Source organism: Protopterus annectens, chromosome 2.part0 (genome assembly GCF_019279795.1).
Source record: "Protopterus annectens isolate FY-2018-M chromosome 2.part0, PAN1.0, whole genome shotgun sequence".
In the NCBI taxonomy this organism is placed as follows: Eukaryota; Metazoa; Chordata; order Ceratodontiformes; family Protopteridae; genus Protopterus; species Protopterus annectens.
The window spans coordinates 1,589,924,929-1,589,937,210 of NC_056728.1; the positions used below are offsets into that span (position 1 = coordinate 1,589,924,929).

General features: G+C 37.2%; 1 protein-coding gene across 1 annotated transcript in view; it reads left to right on the plus strand.

Moving 5' to 3' along the window:
• Positions 1–12,282, plus strand: part of LOC122793550 (caltractin) — a 276,068-nt gene that overhangs the window by 54,998 nt on the left and 208,788 nt on the right. The window contains exon 2 of the mRNA XM_044061698.1: positions 10,489–10,644. Coding sequence (XP_043917633.1) covers positions 10,489–10,644 — 156 coding nt within the window. The remainder of the gene's footprint in view (positions 1–10,488; positions 10,645–12,282) is intronic.

Consider the following 12,282-nt stretch of genomic DNA (forward strand, 5'->3'; position numbering starts at 1 on the left):
TATATGTGCTACCACCCACTTAATGGATTAAAAATCACACTAAACTAAAACAACTAAACCACAGCCATTTACTGACATAAGTGTACTGTCACATTCAGGAAGTTCATCCCTTGGAATGCAACATTTTACAATACCATGAATTAAGAGTTCAGTAAACACAGAATTAAAAGGCGACCCTGTAAAGCTGAACGTGCAACATAAACTGCCAATAAAAAGGAAAGCTGTAATAACCCAAGCATATGTTATTACCAGATAAGCTCTGAACTGATTACAGAGAACTGGTCTGCTGTCACATTACTAAACCGTTCATGTGAAACACTTGCATAGTGTTTATTATACAGGGTGTGCATCTAAGCACAAAAAATGCTTAAACCAATGAGGATAGATGAAACAAATGTAAAAGACACAAAGATTGTCATCTATACTTCCAAGTGCCACCTGACAGTAGACTGGCAGTACTACATGCTGGTATAAAGCAGCACGTAAGCCATAGCTTATAGACTTGGATTTGCATCCGACAGCTTCCACAGACCTACTATTTTACTCTAAAAGTATTATTTAAAGTCAAAGCTTCTAGTCAGCACTGAGAATAGGCAGTTGTTACCAGATGATCTTATCTGGTTAAAAACAGTTAGACAAGTCAAAATCTGACTAGTCCAGTTATTACCATAAAAAAGCCTGCTAGATCCTCCAAAGCTGTCCACCAAGTCTTGCTTGCAGCCTTCATGGGGCCTTCAGCTGGACGAATGCCAGTACTGAACATAGTAAAGTATAATTTCTAAGGGCAGAAAGGGTATGGCATAGTAGTTCACTCCCCTCAGAGACACAAGGTACAGGGTTTGATTCTCACCTTTGGAAGGGAAATTGGCTATGCTTAAAATGGCCCATAAGAGGAGCTAGTTTAGTACTTATTTATGGATCTTTGACACAAAACCCATGAAATACAACATCTTGAAAGCCATACTAATGCACTGGAGTATTGCTAGCTATAAACATCTGATGATAATTTAATTCTTGATAAGTGAGTACTAGCCACTCCACTGAGTTTCTAGCCCCTCTCACATACCGTGAGGTTAGATGGAAAGTGGCAGTAATGCTGGTGAAATGACTGGTGATGATGTGTGGGGATATTCTGGTATCTTAGCACCCTGGGTCTCTCTCAGGCTTGAATGGTGCAGATGAGCTGAAGACCAGTTCCTTCTTTAAACTGGATGTGGTTTCAGGGAGGTTTGCCCATCAGAGAACAGCACAAGGCAGAATGTCTAATATGAAGCACAGAAATGGATACTGTGCTGAGGTCCAAAGTGGAAATGGCAGGGAGCATGTATGCCCTGCAGGGGGATGGGACAACCATACTTGCATTCTTACTGAAATGTTGTGGACCAGGTGACGAGAAGGAAGGCAAGTTTGATAATGGAACTGCAAAATATAAGAAACCTGTTTTGAAAACTGAGAAGTATATGACTACTGAAAGCTGACACAGGAAACAGAAGTCTGCAGCTAGAGAGGGTCCCACAGTATTCAGCTATTGCAATAGCTACCTGGGAAAGATCAGAAACAGTCACAACAGTGGTAAATAGAGATGGAAGCCATTACATTTAGGTAGGGCACAGCGACAGAAGGGGAACATTTTCATGTTCATAAATAAGTACTAAGTAAGCTGCCCTTGTGGACCATTTTAAGCCTAATCAGTTTCCCTTTTTGTGCTCAAAATAACCTGTCCCATTTGGTTATACAGTGGCCTTACCCATCCCATAGTCAATAATAACAGGAATCATACCATAGATAATTTATGGGGTGCATGGGATAAAGCACAGGAGCTACCTCTGCCTATTGGTAGTACAGGGGGCAGTCCTGGGGTATATTTTAGGTTTCCCATCCAAAGATCTATGATGCACTTGGAAAATGGACAGGGACGAAGTTTGTTTTATGTGGACAGGGAATCTGTTCCCAGCAGCAGTATCCTCTGTGAAATATACTTGTACCTCCAAACTGTTCAGTTGATGTTGCAGAAGAGGTTTAGATCTGTACACAGAGTCTTTCCGATGTAATTTGACTTGCTGATGTGCAGTAAATCCATCAGTAATGGATCAGAGTATGCCTTGTATGCCAGACACAGGTCACCTCTTAGCAGTCTGTATGATAATGAGTACAGTGACAGGGCTTTGAGTTGGTCCATGTTATTTAGACCTTATATCCTTTTAGTAAGGTATCTCTGTGGCCGTTCAAGTTTTTACATGTGACTGAATAGGTACACGCCAAAGGGGGGCATTACATTCAATGACTGGTCTGAGAGCTCCAGGCCATAAGAATGACCACTGTCCACAGCCTCTTTAATCTTTTCAAAGAAGCTTACTACATTCAAGAGATAGGGCCTGCCATTCACAAACCAAACTGATGGGGTCTAGATCAGTTAAGTTGCCTATGACTGCATAAATGATTTCTGATGTGATAAGTTCCATGGCTTTCATTATATAAGGCTTGTTAGGCTATTTATAATTAGACGGATTGTTATAATTAGACGGATCTGTAGAGAGGGGCAGCCATTATATAGTGGAGTCACAGTGGCCGTTTCCCAGATATTCAGTTTCATGGCTCTTTTCCTTCATCAAGACACAAAGAAGAAATTTTCTTCACAGCCTTTACCAGTTCAGCAGGCTGCTGCCTTGCTTTAGCCGCAAATAGGTGACCCTGCCGTGGCCATTTCGGGTTCTTCAAACCATTCATCTTCTTCTATGGGTTCCTCTGGTATAGTCCCTTCAGCTACCATGGACTGGGGGTTAGACATGTCCTCTGCAACTGTTGGCAGTGTCACCTGTGGTAATGGGAGAGCCACTCTTGATAATCTTAGAGGAAAGAGCAGAGAATGTTTTTTTGCCTAGCCGTTCCTCAGGATCTGCTTCTGTGGAAATTCCTGTCAAAAAAAGTAGAAAGTTAAACATTTATTGTTCCCTGTTTCTCTTGCCGGAGATGGGCAAGATTGGACTTAGATCAGGGCTTTGTTCAGGCTCTTAACCCTTTACACTGTGATTCTACTGGTAAAAGAAAAAAACTATTCAAAATTCCCAGTGTGATGAACAGAGACTAGAAGTGGTGGGAACAGATCCAGTTCATTTCCTCTCGGGCAGCAAATTGTGGTTTTGAGGAGAACATATTTTCTGAGTTTCCCCTTGTTAAAATTTCTTTTTCTGAATCCATTTCCAGACTGAATCAATATTTTCAGCACAAGTAAAAAGGTCCATTTTCTTTGAAAAATATTATGATTTATTGCAACTGGAATTTCCTCAGCCTACTGCTATTCCTCCTGTATCTCCAGCTTTAGAAGATGTTTTATTACAGCCTGCAACATGCCTGACAGCCTACAACTAAGAAATCAGACTGTTTAAGGTTCCTCAGTCTTACAAATATTTATTTTTCTAGTCCCAGATCTGACACTGCAGTGACTTTTTTTTTTTTTTTTTTTTGTCAAATCTATCTCCCTCTGACAAGCACGGGAAAGCTTTTGATAGATTTGGGAAAAGTATGTATTCCTCTGCCACAATTATTTTTTAGGATTCTTAATTCTCAGCCACATTAAAGTATGTTGTTTTTTTGAGAATGAGGAACCTCTTTTTTTTTTTTTTTTTTTTTTCCCGAAGGTAAATCTCTAAATGCTCTTATAGTTTTGTTTCTCAAACAACTAAACATGCTTTGAAAGGTGTTCTTATGACTTAACTGAAGCATCCTTCAGGGCAGCAGTCGCTGGGTCTGTTAAGAAAAGATTTGCATAGTTATGTTCTAGAAAATTTGCCTAAAGATGCAAAAGTTTACATTTTGAATTCTCCCCTTGATAGGGAAGACTGCATTTGGACCATCTGCTGCTTAGGTCCTGAAGAGATGTGATGAGAGTGGAAAAGTGATGCAAGGGATTACTCAGATTTTTCAGCCTTCCTTCTCCAAGTTTGCTAAAGGTTTCATCCATAATTCAGAATGCTTTTATAAAGAGCAAAATAAGTAGATTTTGCAAAATTCAGGCAAGCAGATGTTCAAGAAACAATGGCAAGGAAGCTTGAAAAGAAAAGAGGAGCCTCCCCAAAAAGCGGTTCACCAAGCTTGAATAAGTATCTACAAATGTTAACTTCCCCAAACGCATGTAATCCTTTAATTCTTCCCCAAAATCTGTGTCTTTGGCAACAGGTAATCTTGGACAAATGGGTCATGAGAGTTGTCCATCAAGGGTGCTGATGTCAGTGGGAGTCCCAACCTCCTTTTTGGAGGATTTCTCCTTATCCACCAGATCAGTCTTCTTTATTTTCCCCTGTCACTCGGCATCAGCTAGCACAAGTGGTAAAATAACCTGTCCCTCTTCCACTTGAAGGGAACGTTGTTTTCAAGGATGTTTATGGTACCAAAGAAAGAAATTTCATGGGGATTAGTCTTAGATTATTCCTTTATGAACCAGTTTGTGAAAATTCCAAAGTTCAAAATACAGTCCCTTTGTAACGTGTTACCTTTTATTACCCCTTTCACGTTTGATAAAGGATGCTTATCACATTCTTACAGAGAGCAGATTTCAAACATTAAGGTTTTTTGTGCCTATATTACACTTTCAGTTCTCTGCACTAACCTTTGGGTTATCCACTGTTCCAGTAGTGTTCAAAAATTATTTAGCTCCAGTGATAGTCTGTTACAGCATGTAAGATAGTTTTTTTTTTTTTTTTTTTTTAAACAAAACATGTGTCAGTGCATGGACAAACAATAAAATATAGGAAAACCAGCAGTACACGGCAGTGTAAACAAACAAAAAATATTTAATACTAAGAATAAAACAATGGTAAGGGCTTTCATGCCACACCAGGGCACTTATTCAGATTATAATTAATCATAAAAATAAGCCATTTACATACAAGTTCAAAATTCAATTGGGAAAGACCATGTGACTTCAAAATGGGCTTTAAAAGGACAGCCTGTGTGTGGTATTGTTACAAAGAACTGGTCCATATTGATGACTGGCGACGTACAAAATGCTGCTAGGTGACGCTCCTTGTTTTTGTTTTAGGAATAGTCGCAATTTAAAAAGAAGACTATTATATAGAAACAATATAATAGTGTCTGATAGACAAGGCACTTTTAGGTGTAGAAGTTGTAATTTCTGCAAGTATGTTAATAGTTCCTCTTGTTTTACTCACCCCAGTAGCAAAAATAAATATTACTTTAAGTTCAGTGCAAAAATAAATATTACTTAAGTTCAGTGCTGATTGTAAGAGTATCCGTCTTGTATACCTTGCATTGTGTAAGAAATGTAATAGCTTTTTATTTGGGAATGACTAATAGAATGCTGAAAGATCATATCAGGGAGCATCTTTATGATATTAGACTATGCAATATTAAAAATGCATTGTATAAACATGTTCAGATGATGAGTACTGAACATACTTTTGAATTTGTGGTACTACAACTGTATAGATCAAATAGTAGAGGTTGTTACATTAAAAATTTTATCAAACATATGAAAGTTAAGTGGATTTTAGAGTTACAGGCTGATAAAGGACTCGCTGAATTTTGAACTTGTATTTAAATGGCTTATTTTTATGATTGATTACGGTTTGAAGAAGTGCCCTGGTGTGACGTGAAAGTGCTTACAGTTGTTTTATTATTGCTAATAAATGTTTTTGTTTGGTTTTATTACTGTGTACTGCTGTTTTTTTCTGTTTTTTACTATTTACATTTTTTGCCTTAATCATATGACTTTCTTGTCATTGCAGAGTCTTTTTCAAAGTGTCAAGAATCTCTGTTTGGCAAGATCTTCTTCACAGATTTGATTTCCAGGAGAACAGTCAAATATTTTGCCTTATTTCATCCCACAGGATACTACTCCTGGACACATCCATTCAAGGAGCTTTTCTCCCACAGGAAAAAGTAGATTTATGTTTAGATCAATTCTTGTGTTTTTCTCACTCAGTTCAGCAAGGGAATTTTAAGATTCATAGCATTTATGTCATGATTCCTCTAGCCAGACTAAAAATAATAAATAAATAAATTCAGTTGGTTTCTAAAATCTGTATGGTCCCAACATCAACTCCCCCTGACATTTTAAATTCCCGTTTTGGGATTCGTAAAGGGGGAGCTGCTTTGGTGGAAAGACCAGTTTTATCTGTATCCAGGTCTCCCATTCTCCATTCCAGTTCCAACCCAGTCTGTAACAACAGATGGCTCAGACTTTGCCTGGGGAGCTATGTCTTTGGGGGTACAAGCGTAGGGTCATTGGAAACAAAAAGACAGACCAGAACATGCAAACATCAAAGCGATATTGGCACTAATAAATACTCTCAACTGTGTCAGTCATCTCTGGTCTCCTGGACTGCTACAAGGGATCACAGGCAATACATTAACAAAAGGGGGGGGGCAGTTCATACCCTTTGTATAGATTCTACAGATAAAATCCAATTCCTTGTGCAGTATACACAAAAACGGTGCAGCTCGAACAGTACAAAAACACGTTTAATGACACAAATCCACAAAGGTGCTTCTACAGGTTTAGCGCTTTCATCTGTTTTATATACAGACTTCCTCAGAACCAAAATATTTAATCACCAGCTTTCATTATAAAGACAATTTGGTGCCAAAATTCAAAAAGATTCCATTGCTGCCTTAAAGAGACATTCATCGATGCCTCACTTACATACTAATACATAACTTGTATATTAACTATTAGTCTTACACATTTGAGTTATAAAAACCTATAATCCATTAGTTAGGCATTAATTGATCTTATGCTGTATATAATATATATATAATAAAGATATTTTGTAGTATATAGATGTGTTAAAAATATGTTAAAAATATATTAAAAATGTTGAAAATTATGTCTGATGTATACACATATTGACTTACTATGCTCTAAAAAAATCCACATTCAATAATACATAAAAACATTTCCTAAAATAATTAATGTTGTTATTAACTGAAGTATATGAATACACTTCTATAATCATCTAGAATGGAATGTCTAGGTGACAATTGATGAAATATGTATAATATAATATATATGCACCCAACTGTGCTGTATGTTAAAACCCCAACTTGATTAATCAAGTATGAGGAAAGGTTTGATACTAATACTTTCATTTATGCCTGGAAGACTGGTTGCATCTGTAAATATCTGCCACTTGCTTTCCATCATGGCTAAATATACTTTCCAATTACCCCCACAAACACTGCTTTCAACATGTTCTAAAATAGTGAATTTAAAATAATGTTGGTTCCCTTTGCTGATAATGTGCTTGGACAAGGCATTCTTTGTATCTTTAATCTGAATTTTATAATAATGTTCATATATTCTTTTTTTAAAATTCTGCTCAGTCTTACCTATGTAAAATGCTGGGCATTCGACACATTTAGCAAGGTATACCACTTGTCTAGTATTGCAATTCCCTGCCTTACTTTTTATATATGTCTTATTGATGTTATCCAACTTAAATCGCACCTCTTCATTTATATATTTACATAGGTTACAAGAGCCACATCTTGAAGATCCCTTTATAACTGATTTGTATTTTACTGTATGTATTGTCTTCTTAAGTAACTTCTTAATATTTCGAGCTGTTTTGTATACACAAATGGGATGTTTGCCTAATATGATACCTATGCTATCTATTATGGTAATCAAATCCCAATGTCTATTCAATATCTCTTCCACTTGGTTGGCGTATGGTGTGTACATAATAACGCACACTCTTTTGAATGGTCCTGATATAGTTTCTTTTCTTCCCATGTTTATATCTCTTTCCTTTGACATACCCAACAGTGGTAAATATTTGTTCCCCCATTGTTGTCTCACATAACCTGTGACATCTCTTAACATTGATATGGGATATCCTCTACTTTTAAACATGTTAAATTATTAAATCTATTTCTTCTTCCATAGATTCTTTGCTAGAAGACATACGTGCCGCCCGAATGCATTGTCCTTTGACAACATTCTTAAAAATATGAGGGGGATGGCAACTACTGAACTCTATATAGTCATTAGAGAAAGTAGTTTTCCTGTATATTTTTGATGCAAACCCATTTCTAGTATGACATATATATGTGTCCAGGTATTCAATACCTTCATAATTGATGTTATGAGTGAATTTCAAGAATTCAGTTGTCCCGTTGTATATTTAATGAATAACTTGATTTGTTTGTGTGCCATTCCATAAAATAAATAAATCATCTAAATATCTGACATAAAGTGCTATATATTGGTTAAATTCACTTTGGAATACATATTTGGACTCCCACTCTAACATAACCAAATTTGCAAAAATTGGGGCACAAGAGGCCCCCATGGCAACACCTCTATTCTGTCTAAAGAATTCACCTTGGAATTGGATATAATTGTGTTCTATAACTAAACTCATCATGTCCGTAATTAAATTGATCTTTTCCCAAGTTAATTTTGAAACTTTTCTCAAGCTATTACAAAAATATTCTAAACCTATATCTTTAGGTATACATGAGAATAAATCAATAACATCAACTGTCAAAAAAATCAACCCTTCTTTCCAAATATCACATGTTAATTTGCTTAAAAAATTCCAAGAGTCCTTTATAAGGTGTGGAATATTGTCATATACATGTTTAGTCCATCTATCAATTGTCACACCTATATTGTATGTCTTGGACCTAGATCCAGATATAATGGGTCTGAACGGGGGGCTTTCCATACTCTTGTGAACTTTAGGTATACCTATAATATTAGCCACAATGGGAAATTTTAATTCATAAATCTCTTTCGTGATTCTATTATCTATCAGATATTCTTCAATAACTAAATCTATTCTTTTGTAACCTATATTCACTTGATTTAAAGAAATAGCTTCATAGTTGCCTGATGAATGTAATATATTGAATATCTGAACATTATAATCAAAACTATTGTATATAACTATACCTCCACCTTTGTCTGGCTTCATAATTCTAATATCTTTATTGCTAATAAGTGAAGCTAAACATTTACGTTCTTTTTTTGTAAGATTGTCATTCATTATATTCTTATCACCATCACATCCATTAATATTCTTATATAACCAATATATCTCTTTGCATGCCATTTTTTCAAAATTGGCAACTTGTATGTTAGAGACTGGGATATATGAACTTTTTCTTTTTAAATTATTTTGTGTCCCTTGTTCGCCCATTTCATCTGTTTGTCCAAATTGTAGTGCCAGGTTTAACCTTCTACAATATAATTTTATTTCCTTGATAGTATCAACCAAATTGAAGGAATAAGTGGGTATATACTTCATCCCTTTACTGAACAATGAGAAAAATTCATAGCCAATTTCATAATCTGTATAGTTGTAAACATTGAAACCATTATGAGTGTGTAAAATATTTCTTACTTCATATCCTGCTATGTTAGTCCCATTGCATTCACATTCTACTTCTCCCTCACTGTGTAATAGGTGTGCATTTGTGATGATTTCAGTATTCAAATTAAAAATAGTAGAGGGATGGGTGATCATCAAAATCTCTGTTATTAAATTAATCTCATTACAGTGATGCGGATGTGAGTGAGTACTGACTTCCCTTTCACCCTTGTCTAACTTTCTTTCTTGGATATATATCCGACCATTGATATCTTTCTTTCCTATAAAAATATTGTGTATGGAGTCCTGATAAATGCACTTGCTTGTGTGGTCAAGGCCTTTCTGAGGCCTGTGTATCTCTAGTTCCTGTGCTTCTGTTTCGGTGCTGGAAAAAATCTTCCCCCTTGAAAATTTGACTCCCCTTCAAATGTACTGCCTCTACTTCTAACATTCTGAACATTTCCCTTCTCCTTGACTATTCTATCCTTGGGCCAGATGTATACTCTGTTATTCTCATATAAATCAATGTCTCGCTCCTTTTTGGCAATGGTCTCCCTTCTGTTGCAAATGGCCAGGGGCAATTAACCACAAGCTTCCTTATACAGACAGGACTTGTACAAGACAGGGGTTGTTTGACACACCCAAACTTGAAACAACTTCAGCGGATTGCCTGGACTGACAGTTACATTGGCGTGATAACATTTTAGCTGTACAGTAGTCTTATCAGTCCCATACTCTCAGTACTATAGAGATTTGAGGCATAGTAGCAGCAGTCCTGTGGTGGTGAAAGAGAACAGGGTAACAAAGTTAATGAAATATATAATAAAACTGATTCTAAAATATCAGACTCTTTCTGTAGGCTTTGTGTTTTTTACTGGGAGAAAGCTGGCACTTATCCAAATAACAAGTAGAATGTAAGGTTACCAGCACATTTTCTGTATCTGGCATGACTATTTGAAAGCTTAAGATGGATGCAGGCATTCACTTTAAATTTCTAACTGAAAAAGATGCAACTGAATACAGATATATTCTTCTCTGAACATGCATATTACAACTATGTTTCTAAGGTCTGAAGAATCATTATTGGTTATTTTCATTGGAACTCTGTATGTGTTTTTGCTTCTATTTAGTATGTCTTTCATTTCTTTAACAGGCTTCAAACTTCAGAAAACCTGCTTTGGGTGTTGCTCAGCGTAAGAAGCTTGGACCAAAACCTGAGCTAACCGAGGAACAAAAGCAGGAAATTCGTGAAGCTTTTGACTTGTTTGATACTGATGGGTCAGGAACCATAGATGTAAAGGAGCTAAAGGTATGTCAGCAAACATGCTTTACTTATGTATTTATTATTCATTTGTGTTTGTTGACCAGGAAAATCAGACTGGGCAGAACCCATTTACAGCAGAGGCCTGGGGAGAAAAGCTCCACTACAGTACATTTATATTAACAAGTTCAGACTGTTCTCAGAAAAACAATAGTTACATTTCTCATGAAACAACAAACATAATTATAAGACAGGTATACACAGTAAAGTATTTACATAAACAATTATAAGTCTATACAGTTGTTCCAGCTGTAAAATCTTGCGGAAGTAAATGGATTGATATTGCAGAAGGGAAACATTTTTTGTACAGTTTAGTGTTCTTTCATGTCAGTAAAGAAGGGTTTGCAAGGAGTTCAAGATACATAATGAAGTTAGTTATAAAATTATATAGGAAGGAAGATTTTAGTATTCTATAGATTTGTAAAGAGTTACAAGAGAGAGATTAAAGTATACTATAAAATTATGTAGGAGGGAATGGAAGATTTTGTACAGGAGGACAGAGGGTAATAGCATATGACAGAGAGAGAGCATGGTATAGGACTGTTTCTATTTAGGCTGCCTGCTCCAGACTGGTGTATCTAGAAGGTTTATAACTTTGGTATACAGGAGATGCATGACAGAGGTAAATCAGTAGATGGGGGGAAGTTTTCAGTTTCAGTATTCTTCTAGATCTTATCCTTCATTGTTAGCTCTGCTGCTTTTGGTAACTTTATTTATTCAAGGACATTTCAGATGCAAATACAATATCACAACTGTTGTTCTCCATCATGTAAAACTTTTTTTCCCCCCTTCATGAAGACTGGTACCGCCCCCTAAGACACAGACAAAGGCACACAGAGACAGACACACACATGCGCGCGCACACACACACATGCGCGCACACCCACACACACACACACATGCGCGCGCACACACACACACATGCGCGCACACGCACATGTGCGCACGCACACACATGCACGTGCGCACACACATGCACACGCGCGCGCGCACACACACACACACACATGCGCGCGCGTGCACACACACACACACACACACATGCACGCGCGTGCACACACACACACACATGCACGCGCGTGCACACACACACACACATGCACGCGCGTGCACACACACATGCGCACGCACACACACACATGCGCACACACGCGCACACACACACACACACACACACACACACACACACACACACACAAAAATGGTTTGATATAGAACTTGGTAAAAACAAAATGCTCATCTTGTGGGTGGTGGTTTTCACGCTTACTTTGTTGAGCAGGTTAGTCCAACTAGATCTGTGGCCTGTTTTCAGGAGAAATGTGAGGTATGTATACAGGCTGGGAGAAATTTGGCTGAGACACCAGGAAATCTCCCCAGTTCTTGAGAGGGCTGCTGTATGCCTCTCAGTTGAGTTTGGCGACCCTTCTGCACCTTTAGTCCCTACCTCCCTCTGAGCATGTTAACAAAATGAATCTGTTTCTGGGCTTGAAACAGAACTCCTTTGGGAAGGTTAACCTGTAACAGTGAATCAATATGTTTAGGTTACTCTTCCCACCCACCCACCTACCTACCTTCATCACTCTACATTGGGAACATTGGCATTTTGCTTGCTTAAAAGCAGTGTCC